This window comes from Amblyraja radiata, chromosome 1 (assembly GCF_010909765.2).
Source record: "Amblyraja radiata isolate CabotCenter1 chromosome 1, sAmbRad1.1.pri, whole genome shotgun sequence".
Taxonomy (NCBI): Eukaryota; Metazoa; Chordata; class Chondrichthyes; order Rajiformes; family Rajidae; genus Amblyraja; species Amblyraja radiata.
In genome coordinates, this window is record NC_045956.1 from 45,845,560 (window position 1) to 45,868,223 (window position 22,664).

General features: G+C 43.3%; 1 protein-coding gene across 2 annotated transcripts in view; it reads left to right on the top strand.

The window, feature by feature from the left end:
• Window positions 1-3,731: 3,731 nt before the first annotated feature.
• ppp2r2c (protein phosphatase 2 regulatory subunit Bgamma) overlaps window positions 3,732-22,664 on the top strand; it is a 278,754-nt gene continuing 259,821 nt past the window's right edge. Inside the window, exons 1-2 of one of the 2 annotated variants that reach the window (XM_033020985.1) lie at window positions 3,732-3,830; window positions 3,961-4,038. In XM_033020985.1, coding sequence (XP_032876876.1) covers window positions 3,824-3,830; window positions 3,961-4,038 — 85 coding nt within the window. In that variant the 5' untranslated portion in view covers window positions 3,732-3,823. The remainder of the gene's footprint in view (window positions 3,831-3,960; window positions 4,039-22,664) is intronic. The other variant, XM_033021010.1, reaches the window with a different exon arrangement.

A 22,664-nucleotide genomic window follows, 5' to 3' on the forward strand; every position in this document is an offset into this window, starting at 1 on the left:
AGTATGTTAAAAGACGAATGGAAACAAAAAAGCAGGATTGACCAGATAGTAAGGAATTATAACCATATAACCATATAACAATTACAGCACGGAAACAGGCCATCTCGGCCCTACAAGTCCGTGCCGAACAACTTTTTTCCCTTAGTCCCTCCTGCCTGCACTCATACCATAACCCTCCATTCCCTTCTCATCCATATGCCTATCCAATTTGAATTGAATTGAATGAATTTGATTAGCCAAGTATGTATACATACAAGGAATTTGCCTTGGTGCTTTGCTCACAAGTAACAACACGATATACCACAGTAGCCAATTAAAAATAAAACATTATAATTTAAACTTGTGAAGATTGAAATAAAATACCAGAGCACAAGGAGGCTACAGACTTTTGGCTGTTGAGTAGAGTTACTGCTTGTGAAAAAAAACTGTTTTTATGTCTGACTGTGGCGGCTTTGACAGTCTGGAGTCGCCTTCCAGAGGGAAGTGCTTCAAAGAGTTTGTGGCCAGGCTGAGAGGGGTCAGAGATTATCTCGCTTCCTGGCCCTTGCAGTGTACAGTTCGTTGATGAGGGGAAGGTTGCAACCAACAACCTTCTCAGCTGATCGAACGATGTGCTGCAGCCTCCGGATGTCATGCTTGGTGGCTGAGCCAAACCACACCGATGGAGAAGGTGAGGACAGACTATGATGGCAGTATAAAACAGGATCATCATTGCCTGTGGCAGATTGTGTTTCCTCAGATCCCGCAGGAAACATCCTCGTTGGGCCTTTTTGGCTGTGGAGTCGATGGTGGCCTCCCATTGAATGTCCCTGGAGATGATGGTTCCAAGGAACTTAAATGACTCCACAGATGTGACTGTGGTGTTGTTGATGGTGGGTGGGGGGAGGGAAGGGGAGCTCTCCGAAAATCTACAATCAATTCCACTTTCTTAAGAGCATTGAACTCCAGGTTGTTGCGATGGGACCAGGACGCCAGCTGTGTCACTTTCTGTCTGTAGGCTGATCCCCCCCCCCCCTCCCCCTCCCCCCATCCTGGATCAGTCCAATCATGGTTGTGTCATCCACAAACTTGAGAAGCTTGATAGGTGAGTCTGTTGAGGTGCAGTTGTCGGTGTAGAGAGAGTAAAGGAGAGGAGAGAGTACGCAGCCTTGCGGTGCTCCTATGCTGAGGGTCTGCGGGACCAAGATGAGCTTTCCCAGCCTCACATGCTGCGTCCTATCTGTCAGGAAGTCGATGATCCACTGACAAATGGGTTCAGGCACAGTTAACAGGGAGAGCTTGGAGTGTAGTAGCTCTGGCACAATGGTGTTGAATGCAGAGCTAAAATCCACAAACAAAATCCTTGCATCAATCCTCTGGCAGTCCAGGTGCTGGAGGATGAAGTGCAGGCCTAGGTAGACTGCGTCATCCACTGATCTATTGGCCCGGTATGCTAACTACAGAGGGTCCAGCAGGGGGTTTGTGATATTTTTCAGCTGGGCCAGCACAAGTCTTTCAAGGGTCTTTATGACTACAGAGGTCAGTGCGAATGTAAGGAAAGTAAGATAGCAAGTGATTAGTAAAGGTGTCAGGAGCTATAGAGTTGAGAGGAAAAGATAGATCAGCCATGATTGAATGGCGGAGTAGACTTAGAGTCATAGAGTCAAAGAGTAACAGTGTGGAAACAGGCCTTGTGACCCAACTTGCCCGCACTGGCCAACATGTCCCAACTACACTCAATGTCTGATTGAAACATATAAGATTGTTAAGGGCTTGGACAAACTAGAGGCAGGAAACATGTTCCCGTTGTTGGGGGAGTCTAGAACCAGGGGCCACATTTTAAGAGTAAGGAGTAAGCCATTTAGAACAGAGACGAGGAAACACTTTTTTTTACAGAGAATGGTGAGTCTGTGGAATTCTCTACCTCGGAGGGGGAGGCAGGTTCTCTGGATGCTTTCAAGAGAGAGCTAGATAGGGCTCTTAAAAATAGCGGAGTCAGGAGATATGGGGAGAAGGCAGGAACGGGGTACTGATTGGGGATGATCAGCCATGATCACATTGAATGACGGTGCTGGCTTGAAGGGCCAAATGGCCTACTCCTGCACCTATTGTCTATTATCTATACTCGTTCCACCTGCCTGCATTTGGTCCATATCCCTCCAAACCTGTCCCATTCCATGTACCTGTCCAACTGTTTCTTAAATGATACGATACAATAAATCTTTATTCATCCCCAGAGGGAAATTGGTCTGCCAACAGTCACAACAAGGTACACGAAAACTTGAAATTAAAATTAAATTAAAAGGGAGAAAAAAAGTGAGTGTTGTCTGGCTGCCATGTCCACATTGCCTTCACCAGAACAAATGAACAAACAAACAAACGCAGGCTGATCAGTCTGAAGAAGGGTCTCGACCTGAAATGTCGCCTATTTCCTTAGCTCCATAAATGCTGCCTCACCCACTGAGTTTCTCCAGCATTTTTGTCTACCTTCGATTTACCAGCATCTGCAGTTCCTTCTTAAACAAACACAGACACTAGTGCCCCCTCCCCTCCCCCACACCAGATCCCCCTTTGTTCTCCCACCGTCACTCACGGCGGTCCCCCCACGCTGTGTCCTCTATTGTTTTTCACGGCGGTCCCCCCACGCCAAACTATTGGGATAGTCCCAGCGTCAACTACCTCCACTGGCAGTTTGTTCCATACACCCACCACCCTTTGTGTGAAAAGGTTACACCTCAGATTCCTATTAAATTGTTTCCTCTTCACCTTAAACCTGTCCTCTAGTCCTCGATTCACCTACTCTAGGCAAGAGACTGTGCATCTACCCGATCTATTCCTCTCATGATTTTATACACCTCTATAAGATCGCCTCTCATCCTCCTGCACTCCAGGGAATAGAGTCCCAGCCTACTCAAAATCTCCCTATAGCTCAAACCCTGTTTCTCCAAATGATACTGCCTGACCCGCTAATTTACTGCTGGGCAGAGGAGGACGAAAGGCTTGGGCTCTCAGCCTATTCCGAATAAACTTGACTTGACACTTTTTGGTATAAATCAGCATCTACAGTTCCTTGTTTCTACAATTGTTTCTCCGGTTGCTGTAATCTCTTCAGTTTCTCCAGTCATTAGCATGCTAACATAGCATCCTACTTTCGTAGGTGAGAATTGTATTAAATAATCAGTTGTGATTAACTATTTTGGTGTTGTACAGAATCGCCCCCACATCCCAAAACAGCTGCCTCACCTGTACTGGGTCTGAGATCTATTGTCTATACCCTGTCTTGGGTCTCAGACACTCTGTTTCGTGGGTCACAGATCCTTCAGAACTGGGCTGGGAGCAAGTCAATATCATAATACCTGCCTCAGACCAAAGGACACAGGAATTGCTTGACCCCACCCCACATATTGCAACAGGTGCTCTGCAACTTTACTCAATCTAGCGAAGTACTTGGGAGACTGGAGTGAACCTTCGCCGACCTAAATGTTCATTGTAAAGACCAGCTCGGTCTGACACGACGAAACGCCGCAGCCATTTGTTTTAATCGAAAACCCACTTTAAATCTGGTAAATCTGCAAAACCTGCACCGCGACTCAAGCGAAGGATAATCTGCTGGATAATCTGCCCGGCGTTTTGTCATTGGATAAGGGAAAGCTCCTCAGCGGGGAGTGGGCTGGCCGCTGCTGGCGCGATTGGCCCGGACCCTTGTCATTCAGGGCAGCTCCATTCATGGCCAAACCCCGAGTCGACCAGCCGAGCCAACAGATGATTAAGGAGCGTCGCTCTGGGGTGTGACCGAGTCTTGGCTCCAGTCTCCGGGTTGTAACGGCGGCGCCAACTCGCAGCTATGAGAAGTAAGCGGCAGCAAACACACAACACGGGGAAGCATAGTGTTACGAGGGCAGTTTGCCTCCACCGTCAGTCACGCTGGCTGCACCTTGTATTGATGCACTGTTTGTTGATGAATTCTCTCTTTTTCTTAAGGAGTCGGAGGCTGTGGGAACGATGTCCAGTGGTGCTTCACCCAAGTGAAAGGTACCTCAGACCTTGATATATCTGAAGGTAGGAGGTGAATCTGTCATCCTCTCCGAGTGGTGAATGTGGTGGTTTGTGTATGCACTGTAAACACACACACGTACCCACCCCTGTTCAATACCAGGCTCTTCGTGCTTTCCTCACGTTTGTGTCTTGCACTTTATGTTCTAATGTGTGGGTGAGAAATATACGTGTGGGTATTTAAATTGATTGACTTGTAAAATGGAGTGTGAGTGCTCGAGTATGAATCTGTTGTGTTAGGAATGGAGTTGTCTTTCTGGGGTTTTTTAAATGCCTCCTCCCCTCCCCATCCCCAGGAAATGTTGTATCAAGACGCCCAGCGATAATGAGGGTCTCGACACGAAACGTCACCCCTTCCTTCCCTCCAGAGATGCTGCCTGTCCCGCTGAGTTACTCCAGCATTTTGTGTCTGTCAGCGATAGTGAACATTGATTGTCGTAGATAATGTTTATGGAAAGAAGGGTTTGGAAATTTGAAAAAGAGGAATTGTACATTGGAGGGAGGGAGGGGGGAGGGGGGGGGGGGATGAGAATACGGGTGCATAATCAAGTCAGCAATAGTTTGTTCTGTGTGATATGAGTTTATGGTCAATGGCACATTTATCACATGTACCCAGGTACAGTGAAATTCATTTTCTTGTGTACTGTTCAGTAGAAATCTTACTCCTGGCGATCGAGTATTACCATCTGGTTTCCTCAAAACATTTTATTTTAGGATTCGTGGCTACCAAGAAGTTTGATAAATGCCTTCAGTAAAATATAGTATAAATTAATCATCCAAATTCTTTCAGTGTAGGTAAGTCAACCAAACTGCATTTGCCCTGGTGAAGAGGACTTGAAAATGAATGATGACACACGACAAACTGCTTAAAATGGGATTCGTGCTTTTCTGTGACTCATTCATTGGAAGTGTCATTTTACTAGATGTAATTCTTATATTAAAATTTTTTCCCCCTGTTGCTTTGCATGGGTCTCCCAACAGTGGAGTTAGCTTCTGGCCCTGCTTGAATTGCACCATCTATTTATGTCCCTTTAACACAGATTTTTGTTTTGAAGCTCCCTGCGTCAGGAAAGTTGCTATCCAATATATTCAGAGTTGTTTAGCATGGGAAGCCCACAGTTCTCTAGCTAATGTACTATTTGTATTCAACCAACTTCCTTAAATTGTGAATCCGTCAGTCCATGACACTTTAAAACCTGTCTCTTGTGTATTTAAAAATATGTAATGTGTTGCCAATCCTGTTTTTAAATTGATTATCACTTTATGATAGAAGTAGTTATGCAATCATAAGTGTTTGCCTGAGTTTAGATAACTGAAGATTTTGTGTCTCAGCCTCTGTCTGTAATGTATTTTTCAATTGTTTCATTGGAAAATTAGTACGTAGGTTAATAACTCTGATTGTGGAATTTTCTAAACTGGACAACTAATGTGTTTTATGTTAAATGGATTACATTGCTTGTGGTCTGACTTATTTTGTGAATGCCTATGTTTAGATTATTACATTTAACTATTTTCCCCTCCCAACGTTATATCCACAAATGATGTGTTTAATTGTTCAGTTGGTAAATCTTTGGTGATGCTAAGGATGAGTGCGTTTCTTTAATCAAGGTAAGGCATAACATTTGGAAATAAAGTCATGATGTTTCAATGATTAGTAAACACTGAAAAAGATTCATCAATCTTTGTTCAGCCTTATATCGGAGTTTATGGTGAATATGATATCTGCTATAAACTGTGATATGAGGCTGCACATAAATTGAATAATATTTTTTAAGTGATTTGTAATAATTGAAGGAATATGACTATTTTCAAAAATTATTTCCTTGCCTTGATCTGTTAAAGGATAACTGAATCTACAAATCACATTAGATTCTAAGGCAGTGGTTCTTAACCTTTTTGGCACCAGTACGCGCATACACGAACAAAATACTGTATGTGGTATGTACCTTTGTTAGGTTCCTAAACATGGGCTCAACAAATTGATATGTTATTTGTGTCCCCTTCATGACCCCCAGCAAAGTCCCAAATGACCCCAAGGTTAAGAACCACTGTTCTAAGGCAACAACTTTAAAATGAGGAATGAAAGCCAGTTTTTTGATGTTCAGATATTTTGATGCCAAACATGTTAATACTTAGGACGATGCTGAAATTAAGAGACGGTGAGAGTGTCCCAGAGTTTAGGTTCCAGACAACTGAAGGTGTGGCTGCAAACAGGTCAGTTTTAGAGTAACGCTGAGTTCAAATGGAGTTGTAGGGGCGAAGGATACAGAAATTACCAATTAAAGGAGTGGAGTGTTGAGTATTGTAAGGGACATCACATTGGTAGATGTGGAACTGATGTTGATCAGTGAATACTTATGTAAGGTTATAGGCAATGTATGAGCTTGGACTTACGGAGGCTTTAAGATGGGAGGCCAGAAAACCATTGCACCATTAAACGCAGAAACTTTTTTTTAAAGCATCTTGGATTTGAGGTGCAGTATAAGCTGAGGTAGGGTGTAAAGCAGTCTTACTTTTTGGGTCAGGAGCTCAGTTGAAAAGATGAAATGAAATTTGTGGTTGGAGGAAGTTAGAATGTGTTGTGAGCAGCTGGACTTTACCTACGTAACAAACTATCTGAAAGATCAAAACCAATATTAAATTAAAAGCAGAAAAACCAAAGAGATTGCAATATATTAGATTATGGAGCAAAAAAACAAACTGTTGGAGGAACTCGGTGTGTCGAGCAGCATGTTGGGTTAAAGAGATTTTTGACATTTTGGGTCAAGAAGCTGCATCAGGATTGAGAGTGGAGAAGGAAGATGGCTAGTATAAAGAGGAGGGTGGAGAGAGGGAAGATAGGATGGAAGAGGGAGATACAGAAACAGAGATGGTAAGAGATACCTGAAGTTGCAAAATACAATGTTTATACCATTGGGTTGTAGACTATGCAGGTGGAATATAAGGTGTTGTTCTTATAAAGACACTCACCATCAACAACACCACAGTCACATCTGTGGAGTCTTTTAAGTTCCTGGGAACCATCATCTCCAAAGACCTTGAGTGGGGAGCTACCATCGAATTCACAGTCAAAAAGGCACAACAGAGGATGTACTTTCTATGGCAGCTGAGGAAGCACAATCTGCCACAGGCAATTCTCTGCCACAGAAGGTAGTTGAGGCCAGTTCATTGGCTATATTTAAGAGGGAGTTAGATGTGGCCCTTGTGGCTAAAGGGATCAGGGGGTATGGAGAGAAGGCAGGTGCAGGATACTGAGTTGGATGATCAGCCATGATCATATTGAATGGCGGTGCAGGCTTAAAGGGCCGAATGGCCTACTCCTGTACCTATTTTCTATGATCCTAGTCTACATGGCCATCGTAGAGTTTACTTCTCCATCATGGTCTGGTTTGGCTCAGCCACCAAGCACGACACCTGGAGGCTGCAGCGAATTGTCTGATCAGCAGAGAAGATTATTGGCTGCAACCTTCCCTCCATTGATGAACTGTACACTGCAAGGGCCAGGAAGCGAGCGGGCACGATCATCTCTGAACCCTCTCACCCTGGCCACAAGCTCTTTGAATCACTTCCCGCTGGAAGGCGACTCCGGATTGTAAAAGCTGCCACAGCCAGACATAAAAACAGTTTTTATCCACGAGTAGTTGCTCTACGTAACAGCCAAAAATCTGTAGCCTCCCTTTGATCTGGTATTTTGTTGGTTCACATGCTTGATCAATGGTGTTTTATCATTAATGTTTTATTATTATTAATGTTTAGTGTTTTCTGAGTCATTCGTAACTGTCACTAAGTCATGTTGCTACTTGTGGCCGGAGCACCAAGGCAAATTCCTTGTATGTGAATACTTGGCCAATAAGTTTACTTACTTAATTACTTGTAGTTTGCCATGGCAGTGGAGAATGCCAAGGCTGACAGTTCAATGTAGGAATGGGCAGGGGAGTTGACTATTGCTAGCAACTGATGGCTCAGGATTGCAGACAAAATGTAGATGCTCTGCCAGTTGGTCATCTAGTTTGTGTTTGATCTCAGTGATGTAAAGGAGGCCGTACCTGTTCATCTCATTGAAATGCAGTAGATGAGGTTGGAGGAGATGCACGTGAATCTTTGCTTCGCCTGATCCGATATAGTTTGTCATCATGTACACCGGGGGTGTAATGAAATTCCTGGTTTACATGAAGCTCATTGAGTAAACAGTAAATAATGTTTAACGCAAAATGATGCGCAGGTTGATTGTAGTTTTTTGCAATCTGATGTAATTTAAATAAAAAACGAATCTGCATTAATTGAAGAGCCCAATGAGATGGTTAGGAGTAAAAGTACTGCTGTGAGGGGCATGTGAATGATGTGTTTGGTTCGGCATCCAAGGGCTATTTGGAACACTGGATGAGTGTGGAGGTGTAAGGATAAGTGTTGTACCTCCTGTTGCAAGGAGTCGGAGAGGAGGAGCGGAGGAGAAGATGTGGCTAGTTGTGGGGACTGGTTCAACGGGCGGTAATTGAAGGGGATGTACTGGATGCGGAGGATAGTATAGTGATACTACAAGACTAGAGAAGCTGTTTGAAAGGAGGTGGGGTGCGAGCAATGTCTGAGTAATGGAGGATATACAAGTGAGTGCTCCATCAATAGAAGGGAAGCCATGTAATTTGAGAAAGGAAACTTTTTGGCTCTTCTGGAATTTAAAGCGTGTGTCTCATCAAAAAATCGAAGACAAACAAGTAATTTGATCATTTGCAGTGAAAAGATCTTGGGGTGGAAATAGACATTGGAATAATATCTCGACCAGGAGGTGGAACTGATGAGGCCAGTTCTATTCAGCTGCTCAAAAGGAGGGAAGTATTGGAGGACGTTGTGGTGAAATACCACATCAAGGGCAATATCGGAGAAGGCTGGATTAATGTTGCCTCAAGCACTAAGTGTTGGAGAATATTATTTGTGGCACAGCTGTTTTAGTTTTGCAGTGTTGGTGCAAACTGGATGTGGTTCCCAGGGAATTTTCAGGAAAGATGATTATGGATTCGGAGGCAACTATATATGTTCCAAGGGCCTTGAAGAAAAGTGGGGGAGGGTGCAGCAGATGCCCAGTGTTCCATGCATGTGGATGAATATCTGATTTTTGAAAATGGCCCCTTCGTTTTGGAAGTAATGGCTAAATAATATCAGCTTGCTTATTGGCCCAGGGGATAATTTAGGTAGGCAAGATTTTAATGGGATGGAAAGAGCTGGGATGGGGTTAATGGACTAGATAAACTTGGAAGGGACAAGGAGGGATAAAAGGGAGGAATTGTATGTGCAAGTCCAATGCTAGACTAGGTTTTGAAAGGTTTTAGCAGTTGAAAGTCTATAACTGACTTGAAGGCCTCAGCGACCCAGAGATCCAACAGCACATCACTACAGCAATGTTATTCCATTTGTCCTACCATTTCTGCAATTAATATGAATATTTTCACTTTCCCAGTTCCAAACCAGGTTGATCAGCCAGGAACATTAGTTCTCTTTCTCTATCCACAGATGCTGCCTGATCTCCTTGGCATTTGCAGCATTTTCTGTTTGTATTTTTTATGAGCCCCCTTTTTAGTTGTCTTTGGCAGTCGTTGTAGATGAGGTTGGGGTGAGGATCTACTGAGATGGTAGTTATGAAAAGCAATAACGTTATCTTTGCTTGATAGCCATTTGAGCTGCAATGAACAGTTTTGGCAAAACTCTTTACCAAGTTGATGGATTCAGCAATTGGGGAAATATCTTCATTCTGTGGGTCTAAGCTAGATGGGTATAACGATGGAGCAATTGGAAATTGATCATTTGGCCCCTTTATATCTGCTCTACCATTAAATGAAATGTAAGCTGATTATCTGAGTACACTTTACTGCACTAACCCCATCATTCCTTGATGACACTGATCTTTAAACATTGAATACACACAGTGACTGATCCTCTGAAGCCTTTTTGGGAAGCGAATTAAAGATTCAGTGCTCCCATCAGAAGAAAATGTTCTTTCAATGGCTCACACTCATGACTGTAGCCCTTGGTTTTGGGGGTCTCGAGGCATGGGAGACGTCATTCTTGTTTTTACCCTGACGAGCATGAAGAATATTGCAAGTTTCACTGAAATCACCATTTTGGAGTGTTTAGGTCCAGTTTGATGAATCTTTCCTCGCAGTACATTAACAACTCCCTCTGCCATGTCACTATCTCGGGTATAAACCAAATGAACCTTCCTTGCATTCCCTCAATCTTAAATATATCCTTGTGTTTAAGAAGGAACTGCAGATGCTAGAAAATCGAAGGTACACAAAAATGCTGGAGAAACTCACGGGGTGCAGCAGCATCTATGGAGCAAGGGAAATGGGGAAGAAGGAAATTTCCTTTGCTCCATAGATGCTGCTGCTCCAGCATTTTTGTGTACCTTAAATATATCCTTCCTGAGGCAGAGACCAGTTTGGTATATTGCTGTATGAAAGATTTGGAGAGATGGCTGCATTGCATGAACCAAGCATCTTTTAAGACAATAATCTCACTGCAACCATCCATAAGATATCATCAATACCAAGGCCTATATTTTCTAGTGAAGAACAACTCTAGTGTGAGGTATTGAAGTAGGAATCGATGAGGGGGCATCCATGGTGGAGGCTTTGAAGAAGATAGCGGCGCTGGCTTAACAGCTGCGGCCCACCTGCAGTCCGTCTGTTTTTTTCTTTCGTTTTGTTCTTTGTCATGTCTTAGTTAATTTTGTTTTATTGTGTATGTGTGTGGGTGGGGTGGGAGAAACATGCTTTGGTCTCTTCCTTCGGGGGATGCGACTTTTTCTTCGGTCGTATTCCCCGTCTCCGTCTGCGCCGAGGCCTAATGGCGGAGCTGGCGGCATCGGAGCTGTAACGGCGGCAGCAGCAGCAGCGGAGACCTGACTCGGCCCCGAAGCTGTAGCGGCGGCAGCAGCAGCAGCAGAGACCTGACTCGGCCCCGAAGCTGTAGCGGCGGCAGCAGCAGCAGCAGCAGCGGAGACCCGGCTCGGCCCTGGAGCTGTGGCGGCGGCAGCAGCAGCAGCAGCAGCGGAGACCCGGCTCGGCACCGAAGCTGTAGCAGCAGCAGCAGCAGCAGCGGAGACCCGGCTCGGCCCTGGGGCTGTGGCTGCGGCAGCAGCAGCAGCGGAGACCCGGCTCGGCACCGAAGCTGTAGCGGCGGCAGCAGCAGCAGCGGAGTCGCGGCTCGGCACCGAAGCTGTGGCAGCAGCAGCAGCAGCAGCGGCGGAGACCCGACTCGGCCCTGGAGTTGTGGCGGAGGCAGCAGCAGCAGCGGAGACCCGGCTCGGCACCGAAGCTGTAGCGGCGGCAGCAGCAGCAGCGGAGACCCGGCTCGGCACCGAAGCTGTAGCGGCGGCAGCAGCAGCAGCGGAGACCCGGCTCGGCACCGAAGCTGTGGCGGCGGCAGCAGCAGCAGCAGCGGAGACCCGACTCGGCCCTGGAGTTGTGGAGGAGGCAGCAACCACCCGCGGAGTTTGAACCGTCGCCTCGGCGCAGAGGGAGAACAAAGAGGGAAGAGACAGAGACTTTAAGATTTTGCCTTCCACCACAGTGAGGAGGTGTTTGGTGAACTCACTGTGGTGGATGTTAAATTTGTGTTGATTGTGTGTTTTTGCCATTTTTTTAATTATATGTATGACTGCAGGGAAACAAAATTTCGTTCAGACCGAAAGGTCTGAATGACAATAAACCGAATCTAATCTAATCTAATCTTTGAAAGAGTTGAAGTCTGCACTGGTTTTTTTTTTAAGAGCGTGATCTTGCCTGCAAGTTTGAAATATTCATCTTCAAGTGTTTTTATTTTTTTCCCCCTTAATGTTTTGCACTTCTGATCAAATTGCATTAGTAAACTGTGTCCTGCAATTTATTCAATACACACGGGCTAGGTTTTTGAGGGAATTCACCCTACAAATAGGACTCGGAGCCAAGCAGATGGTTCACCTCCTTTAAAGCACTGGTTCTCTTTCTATTGCATCCCTAAACCTTGCAACTTTATTTCCATATACAATACAATACAATACCATTTATTTGTCATTTGAACCTCACATGAGGTTCAAACAAAATTTGGTTTCTGCAGTCACACAAGAAAAGAACCAAGACACACACCAACACAATTTACACAAACATCCATCACAGTGAATCTCCTCCTCACTGTGATGGAAGACAAAGTCTTGTCTCTCCCCCTGCTCTCCATTCCTCTCCCGAAGTCAAAGTCAAAGCCCCCGGCGGGCGCTAGCAAGTCCGCACCAACTTAAAGCCGCGCCGGGCGATGTAAAGCCCCGCTCCAGGTCACTTTCAACCCCGCAATTCGAGCGGGAGAAGTCGCCGTTGCCTGGTATTGTTAAGAATAACAAAACTGGGAGAAAAAAGGAAGCTTCTTTAAAAAAAAAAAAAAAAGTTCCTGAAGTGGGAGAACAATGTAAATAAAAGCAACATTGTTTGGAAGGTAAACATAAATATTGAAAACTTTTATCCTAGTTGTGCAATTTATTAAATCACTGCTGTGCCAATTAAAGAAATACCAGGTTGGGTGTTAGTTTCATTTATTGTGTGTTTCATTTCAAATGGTGATTTATCAATTTGTAGACTAACATTCCTAGAAATAGGAGACTGGTGCTGTCTCATGAGTGGGATTAAAAATGGTGAGTAAATGATGAGGGTGAAGAGAGTGATCAGTGAAGAGAGAGGGAGAACGGGGAGGGAAGAGACCGAGACTTTAAGATTTTGCCTTCGACCACAGTGAGGAGGTGTTTGGTGAACTCACTGTGGTGGATGTTGGATTTGTGTTGATTGTGTGTTTTGTCATTTTTTAAATTATATGTATGACTGCAGGGAAACAAAATTTTGTTCAGACCGAAAGGCCTGAATGACAATAAAACGAATCTAATCTAATCTAATCAAGGAAAGTTTGTTGAAAGTAGTTGTTGAATGGTTGGATTCTGTGACTGAGAGCTTCTATAAGAGGTTTCTGGGTGTGATAATGTGTTGGTCATTGGAGAGCAGCTTGACAGGGTAGATACAAAACTGGTTGAGGTGTATTGAACCAAGGGTGACCATGTCAAGTTAAGATCTGCCCAGTCAGGATAGAGGTGAGATTGAAGTTCTTCACCCTGAGGTTGGTGGTGTATTTATGAAATATATGTTCATAAGTCATAGGAGCAGAATTGGGCCATTTGGCCCATTTAGTATGGAAGAGGGCTATGGAGGTTTAGATCTTGAGTACATTCACCATGCGGATGGTTAGATTTTTGCAAGATGCGGGATATGGGGGAAAGGAATACTGACGTAAAAGATCAACCACGATCTTGCTAAATAATCAAGGAGGCTTCTATTTGTGTTCTTAAGGAAGGGACTATTATACTCTCAATTATCTCAAACAAAACTGGTTAGGTTTTTAGAAAATCTTGCGATATGTAATGATCACTTCCTGGTAGTAAAATTGAAACATGTCATGGAGATCCTCGTGATAATCTGAGTCGGTTGCCTCCTATCCAAACATCTGAAACACTTGTCCATGTACCACTGAAGGAGATAAATCGCACAGAAAGCAAACTGACTTTAGTATCCCCATAACATGTTTGAAGAAGGGTCTCGACCCGAAACGTTGCCCATTCAGTCTGACAAAGGGTCTCGACCCGAAACGTCACCCATTCCTTCTCTGTATGTCCCGCTGAGTTACTCCAGCTTTTTGTATCTATCATCACATGTTAATGAAACCCTATTTGAAATCCTTGGTACCTTTTGGCCTTCCACCAAAATTAGAGAAAATAGTGAAGAATCGCTAATATAAAGAAGTTCCCTTTGTCCAAATTTGGAGTGGGTTGCATGGATGTAATGCTTGAAGCATCTATTTTTTTTTTTTAAATGAATATCGAAAACCAGAGAAACGGTACAAATACACCTCCCTGGATTGTGGTGAGAATTGACTTGTGCTAATACTGTTAGTACTTTTGTACTGTGATGAAAGACTAGTTATTGTACTTGCATGAAATTTGTCACTGGTTCGCAAGGAATATTGTTATTTTGTGGGGGTTTGTTGTAAAAACATGTTTTTTTAATTATGGTCTAATAATAAATATCCATTTTAAATGTGGTTTATAATCGTGGTCAGATGTTATTTGATAGTTGATTTTTCTACACTCACTAATGTAATTTTTATGATTGGACACCTTCATTTTGAATATGATGACTGATATCGAAACACTCCCTCGTCTATTATCAGCAACATTACATTGATTTTGAAAATATTATTGTTTTTCTCCATCGTCAATGTCTGTAATAAATGTAATGGATTTGGATTAATTGTTGGCGGCTCCAGTATGATTGCAACGCCAGTGTTGCAACTGGTGTGTAATGGGTATCTTTCTACAGCAGGAATGGAACTGCAGTAAATTTTTGTTTGTCTATTTATAGTCTTCCAGAAAGGTTCTGTATGTGTCATATTTAAATGGGATTTTGTTTCTCTGCTCGTCTCTCTGCTCCAATGGAGATGTGCTTTGTTTAATGTTGTTGTTTGAACCATCTGCCTGCCCTTGTTGCAATTTAATGCATCTAATGTTATTAGGACAAATATTAGTTCTTTAATTATTTTGCTAATGTGGCTTTGATGCGACAGTACATTAGCTAGCTGCAGGATGATGCTGTTTGTGAGGAGCAAAATATAAACTGATCTGTATCCTCCCACTTAATTTCTGCATTCCACAATTCGCAAAGAGGATAAAGAGATTAGCATCTTTGTGCAATTCAGAGAGGTGTGTAATGCAGGTCTGGACAATATTTTTCATCATCGGTGGAGGCAGGTTCTCGGGATGTTTTTAAGAGAGCTAGATAGGGCTCTTAAAAATAGTAGAATCAGGGGATATGGGGAGAAGGCAGGAATGGGGTACTGATTGGGGATGATCAGCCATGATCACATTGAATGGCGGTGCTGGCTCGAAGGGCCGAATGGCCTACTCCTGCACCTATTTTCTATTTTTTTTTTAAATGTTATTTTTGTTTTAAGTGGCTGACTCGTGGAGTTCAATTTTGCTATTTTTAAAATGTTCGCCCTGTAAAAGGAATCATCTGCAATGTGGGCATTGGAGGCAAATAAAGGTAGAGATAAAATCAGGAAATGCTCATCATGTCAGGTAGTGACAATGGGGAGAAAAGGACTTTTTTGGTCAAGTATTTTGTTGGGGCTGCATTAAGGTTCACCAATGGACTCCCGTGTGCTTTGTAATCCAGTCTTGAGAACAGAGAAGATAGACACACAATTCTGGAGTAATTCAACGGGGCAAGCAGCATCTCTGGAGAGAAGGAATGGGTGACAAGTTCGTATTCCATGCAAATAGCCAACATTCTAAGCTTCCTTGAAAACCGAGTCACATTTGGAAAAACTAGCACCTAACATCTCTTAGATAGACACAAAGCTGGAGTATCAGCAGGACAGGCAGCATCTCTGGAGAGAAGGAATGGGTGACGTTTTGGGTCGAGACCCTTCTTCAGACTGGCTCGAGATAACGAGATATAGACAATGATGTAGAGAGATAAAGAACAATGAATAAAAGATAAGCAAAAAAAAGTCATGATGATAAAGGAACCTGGCCATTGTTATCTGTTTGTTGGGTGAAAACGAGAAGTAGTGTGACTTGGGTGTGAGAGGGCTACATAGAGGAGGAATGCCGGGGCTACCTGAAGTGAGAGAAATCAAAATTCATACCACTGGGCTGTAAGCTGCCCAAGCGAAATAGGAGATGCTGTTCCTCCAATTTGCATTTAGCCTCACTCTGACAATGGAGGAGATCTAGGACAGAAAGGTCAGTGTGGGAATGGGAAGGAGAATCAAAGTGTTTGGCAACCGGGAGATCAGGTAGGTTCAGGCGGACTGAGCGGAGGTGTTCACTGAAACAATTGCCCAGTCTACGTTTGGTCTCGCCGATCTCGAACAATGTATACAGTAGATGAGGTTGGAGGAGTTGCAAATGAACCACTGCCTAACCTGAAAGGACTGTCGGGGTCCCTGGACAAAGTTGAAGGAGGAGGTATAGCGACAAGTCTTGCATCTTCTGCAGTTGCAGGGGAAGGTACCTGGGGAGGGGGTGGTTTGAGTAGGAAGGGATGAGTTAACCAGGGAGTTGCGGAGAGAACAGTCTCTGCGGAAGGGGAGGAGATGGGAAAATGTGGCTAGTGGTGGGATCCCATTGAAGGTGGCGGACATTTCGGAGGATTATGTGTTGTACACTAGTTATAGGGACTATATATATATATATAACCACACCAGTAATTTCTACATGGTGAAACCAAAATGTATTAAAAATACCCTTTAATAAAATCTGACAATGTGCACTTTAACCACATGTGATTTTTTTCCTTCTATTACAAATCTCAAATTGTGGAGTGCAGAGGCAAATTGATACAAATACATCGATAGATGCTCCTGAACACATCATCAGTGATGTAACCTGGGGTCATTGGGTGTTTCGGATCTTTCAACATCAGACTCCCTCACCCAGGCGACCCAGCCGTGGTTGATCAGACCACGACTTGTGTTCAGGTGGCATTCGCTCCTCCCCATGGACCTCCTCTCCTGATCCAGAGCCATCTTGATGCCTTCTCCGCTGCCTCTGTGGTGTTCTTGATGGCCCTTCTGCTTGCCACTCCGTTGATGCCCAGTGCATTCAAGGCTTTGTAGAGCGATTGCCCTGCAAAACCTCTGCAGCCAACCTCGATGGGCATACACCTTGCCTTCCAGCCCTGCTTACGGCAGTCTATGACCAGCTCTTCATACTTGGCCATCTTCCTCTCGTGGGCCTCCTCTAGACGGTCCTCCCACGGCACTGTCAGTTCCAACTAAATAAATGATGGGTCTTTGTTCCAAACATTATGGAAGGCACTGTATATCTAGTTTCCTTTATCCCTAACCAGCCTGAAGAAGGGGCCTCGACCCGAAACATCGCCCACTCCTTCTCTCCAGATATGCTGCCTGTCCCGCTGAGTTACTCCAGCTTTTTGTGTTTATCTTCAGTTAAACCAGCATCTGCAGTTCCTTCCTACACCTAATATCTCTTAATTGAAGCCACGTTGAAGAATTTTTACCTGTTTTTTTTTTTTTTTTTTGCGTGGTGGTGTTATGTTTTTGTCATTGGAGTGGAGAGAGTAATTGTAACTTGTTTACTGCAAACCTACATTTCAGCACTTCATTAGCGGTATCTGGCCTCTGCCATCACTCCACCCCCACAATTACTATATTTTATCAAGTTAGTAAGTGCTTGTATAAAGCAATTGCACAATCGAAGTGGGTTTGTTTGTGCATAGTGAGCTTTGCATCATTCAGCACCAGTTTATGCATTGTTTATTAACACTGAAACATTAAGGCTTTTGATGTAGATTAGGAAAACAAACGTAATATTATGTCAAGGTCATCCGTTTGCTTGCTTTCTTTGAGATGTACAATAAAATTACACTGGTGGAATTGGGGGTTAGTTTCTAGTATCAAAGATGCCACTTTCCCACCGTCTTTGTTGCTCCTGATTTGAGTGTTTGAGCAATTCTTCCAGAACGATGATCACTTCCACTCCTTGTCTGCGGTGGATATTTGGGTCCATGTGAGATCTATAGAAGGGGCTGGCAGTATGTGACTGGGGTAAGATGTTGAGTAGTGTGAGGAGCAGTATGTTCAGTGAGTTAGTCATACAGCTTTAACCCACTGAATCCGTTCCATCAAGCACTCATTTACAGTTATCGTACATTAATCCCATTTTTATTCACCCCATAGTTGCATCAATTCTCCCAAGAATCTATCTGTTGTCAATTTACAGCTATCAACTTTGGGAAGTGGGAGGAAACGTACATGTATTGTTATGGGGGGATAAATTGCAAATGCCACACTGTGTTGGAGGTCAGAGTTGATCTCTCCTCACTGGAGGTGTGAGGCAGCAACTCTTTCAGCTGCACCCCTGCTCCTTCCAGCTCTTTCACTATGCTTGAGATATTTGAAGAGTAGCCATTTTGACCACTTGTTGACCATGAGTTGATAATGTTACATTTTTTTCCATGGAGGCTTTGAAAGCCACCTTAACGCATGTCCTCTACTCTGCTCAAAACTTTCTGTGACACAAATCTGCCTTGAGGAATCTGGTGCTGGCCTGCCCATTAGTGCTGGTTGGGGTTTAGGTAGAGTCTTGATGATGGGGTTTGGCCATATGAATTTCTTTATTCTGTTAATGGGTTTTGCAGAGACTGCATTGGTGATATTGCTTCAATGCTCTGAGATGCCTGCTATTCAGTCCATTTCACCTAGGAATGCAAACTGGACGGCAGGTATCGCTGGTGCCCAGTAAATAAGGAGAACAAGGGCAAAATCAAGGTCTTGACCTGTGAATGATCCTTTTGTCAGACGGCCAAAGTCTCTGCTGGCTTATTCATCAACGTGCCTTGCCAAGGATTGACTTTGGCGATCTGGAAGGTAATAATGAGGTTTCAAACCTTCTTGTGGATTTGAATTCTGGTGTTGTGCAGCAGGGGGCAGGTTAGCTTAAGCCTGTTTGTTTGTCTTAAGTATGTCAGAGATGACCTCTGAGTATTTGCATAAGTAAGATGTGTACAGTAACTCAATAGGAATAGTATTTAGTGATCTAGATTCTGGAATGGGGTTGATGAAGGGAAACAGTTTTCCATTTGCTCTACTGATTTGGCCCACTCCAGTGAAGTGTTGGAATGGTGGTGCAAGATTGCAGCAAGGAAGGTCGAGGAATGGATTGGAAGCACAATGCTGCCTTGTTTGTCCCCTGATTGCTCTGGGGCTGAGTCGATGGTAGATCTGCTGATGATAATTGTGACCCATGTGCCATCAAGCGGCACACATAGAATGACAATACATTTCTGAGGGCAGTCAGAATTTTGAAGCTGTTTTCACTTGCAAGTAGAAGATTAAGTTGTTGAAATAAGGGCTTTTAAGATTACGTGAAGATTTGATAGACAAAGCATTTCCATGTGCAGCAGTGTAACGTGGGACATGAAAGTAAGCAACTTGCCAATAAATCCAACAGCATTCTGGAGAAGTTTTTAAACTGTGATTAGAATGTAGCAATGTTACAACATTTTGAGATTTAAAAAATCAAGTCTGCAATTTATCCCATCAGATAAAGAAGTTTAATTTGACACCTAATTCACTTTCATATCTTCAGTATTAAAAAAGTTATGGCCATTTTCATACTCGGAAATTAGCATCTTGTTCCCTATTGTTTTTCCATTGAATTAACGCAAGCTGTGATCGAGGAGAGTCAAAAACCCATAACTTTCTTAAAAAATTAAGAGAACTGAATGAATTTTCAATTATTATAGATTGAAGCATTCAGAAAAAAATATCAAACACCTTACTTGGATGACCTGAAATTAAAGCATATAATTAGTTAATTACCTAATTGTAGCTAATTACAAAATTGACCGTTGTGACGGAAATAGTAATAAACACCCAGACTGCCTTGAAAATTCAAAAATATGATATTCTCAAGATCAGAACTTTAATATTATTGTATTATATGCTGTAAGTCCGTAACAGATAGGTAAATAAATTACAATTTCTAGCAATAGACCAAGTCTTTATGGAGACGGTCAGTTGCTAGCTGGCACATTGGCATATCATAATCAGTAGCATCATCATACTCCTCAGATTGTAACCATTCTGTGTACAGAGTTGCTTAATGGTTACAATCTGAGGAGTATGATGATGCTACTGATTGTTTTTCCTCAATTTTTCAATTTTGGCATTGTAAACTACAAGTTTTTGCTCTTCAAACCACGCATGACATACCTTTCTGCCCACTACTTTCCCATTAAGAATGTCCTGGAGATTCCATTTCTTAAGAAAAGGATAATTTTTTTAAATAGCCTAAGTATCCAAATAACCAACTAATCCCATTCACACAAGAATTCACAATATAACATGATTTTTAAATCTCACTGTCATGAATTTATATGCCAGATGGAAGGAATGTTTAATTCCCATAAATTAATCCAGAAACATCCACTCAATATATAATCAAAATTATTGTTTTTTGCACAATACATCTAGAAGATGTATATTTCACACTGACTCAAACTGTTGTGTATATTTAGTTTGAAAATAATGATCATGGAGAGAGAATAGCACAAAATATAGACAATTTAGACGGCTTATGACATGATTGTCCAAAAACGAGAGCAATTTAATCATTTTGCGAGTGGGTGTTTCTGGAACGCAATCGATTGGGACGTTGCATTTGCGGTGAATTTGAACCCCATATCGGCAGGAAAACACTGCCGGTTCGTATGGAGCCCAAATAACTTTTTCGCAACGTAAAATTAGATTAAAGCCATCCCAAGAAGCAAGATGGTGGAATTGGAAGTGGCGGCGCTGCCTTGCAGCTGCGGCTCGCCTGCAGTCCGTTTGTCTTTTCTGTTTTTTGTTTTCTTTTGTCCCGTTGCAGTTTATTTCGGTTTATTTAGTTGTGTATGTGTGGGGGGGGTGGGTGTAACATGTTTTTTGACTCTTCCTTCGGGGGGGATGCAACCTTTCCTGCCGTATCCTCCGTCTCCGTGTCTGTCTGCGTTGAGGCCTATCGCGGAGCTGGCAGCCTCCAACTGCGACCGACCTCGAGGCTGCGGAGGCAGAGCCTGGACTTACCAATGCGAGGCTGGCCGACTTCGGGGCTGTGGTTGCGGGGCGACCCAACTTCCGACCCGACTTTGGAGCCTCGGAGGCTCGGCCGCGGGTCAGTGGACGACATCATCAGGAGCTCGAGTTCTGTTCTCCAGAGCTCCTGCAACTACAGCTGCATCCGCTGGACTGGAGGACGGCAGCTTCGGCAGCTTCGACCGCCCGGGGCCGCGGAGTTTGAACCGGCCCGTTTGCGGAGCACGGATTCAGCCGCGGGACTTACTTACCATCACCCGGCGGGGCCACAACATCGGAGGCTTGGATTGCCTCAGCGTAGAGGGAGAGCAAGGAGGGAAGAAACAATGAATTTGGGACTTTAAACTGTGTTGAGTGTTTGTTATTTATTCTATGTTATGACTGCAGGCTAAACCGTTTCGTTGCACTGAAAAGTGCAATGACAATAAATTGAATCTAATCCAAGATTATATGTAAAATAAACGACTTGCCCTTTGTTTTGTCCCCTTTTTGCGATCCGTCACGTTGTAGGCGTTGAGGGCGTTAGAAGTCGCTTTTTATTTTAATCCAATTATTAAATTGTCCAGCAAACTTAAAAAAAAATAAACCGGGAACGGAAGTCTGATCGATTTTTCTTCATCAGCTAGCAGCACGAGGAAATCTGCCTCCGACAAGCGAGACAAATCTGGATTTTAATCCAGCCCCCCCACCCCTCAAAGGCGCCAAAGTCGTGCACACGGCCAGTGGCACAACTGCATCACCGCTGAAGGTAGGTATTGTAACATCGCTGTAGAGTGCATCACAAATTAAAGCAAATGACAGGAAAGCTTTTGAGAAGCGATGTAAGAACCAGATAGAGAAGGTAAAATAAGTATTGAAGGGGTTGCTGGAGCATTAACACAATGTGTGGGTTTTACTGAAAACTCTGCTGCGCTGTAAAAACCTGTTTTTCAGCTTTACTGTAACTCGCAGAGTCAATGAACTGTACGGATCAGAAATGGGCAGATATAATAAGATTTAAAAAACATTTGGAGAAGTACATGGATAGGAAACGTGTAAGGGCCAAGTGTGGGCCAATGGGATTAGCTGGATTGGGGCATCTAGGTTGGCATAGAGGAGTTGTGCTGACATCCTATTCCTGTTCTGTATGACTCTGACTATGAACGCATGTTTCTAAGCCCTTGGGACTATGGCAGTCCCATTCTGTATTTGTGATGTTGAAAACCATAGTAATCTTGCAACTGACTGTAATCTCTTGGTATATTTAATCAGCTATTTATGACTTGGTTAAGTCAAACCGTAACTATTTGATCACCCCTTCTGCTTTCCAAGGAAATAAGACTCTACCTATTTTCATTTTAGTTTATCTGCCAAAGCCATCTGGTGTTTTTTCCCTTCCTGATTTTTCTCGTGCACTCCTACACCTGGATTCCTCGATGGATTCCCTTGATCCTAGTTGCATGTATCTGACTTGTGCCTCCTTTTAATGACCAGAGCCTCTATCTTTTATCATCCAGAATTCCTTTCTCCTGCCCGGGTTGTCCACTCCAACTACTCTACACTTTTTTACAAGTTAACTAGTTTCTCGGAGTAAAATTAGGCCATTCGGCCCATTGAGTCTACTCCGCCATTCAATCGTGGCTGATTGCCAATCATGGCAATTGTGGGGGGGGGGTGAAATCAAGTTGCTAAAATCCTAGAAGTAGAAGAACCACCATGACTGTCTATGTTTAAAGAACAAGAAATTAAAATTATTTTGGAACAATGATACAGAATATTAGAATCAAGAATGAATGATAGAGAATTTTTGTGATACTTTTCAAGTGGCTGAAAAAGTATCACATCAATAAAATAATGCTGTAAAACCAATTTGGAACATTGTTCCATGGCTTAAGTGGATTTAATAATACATAATGATAGCGATGGGGAAAAACTCTGTTTTAAAGTCCTACCGTTCAAAAGAAGTGGTGAAGACAGATTAGACT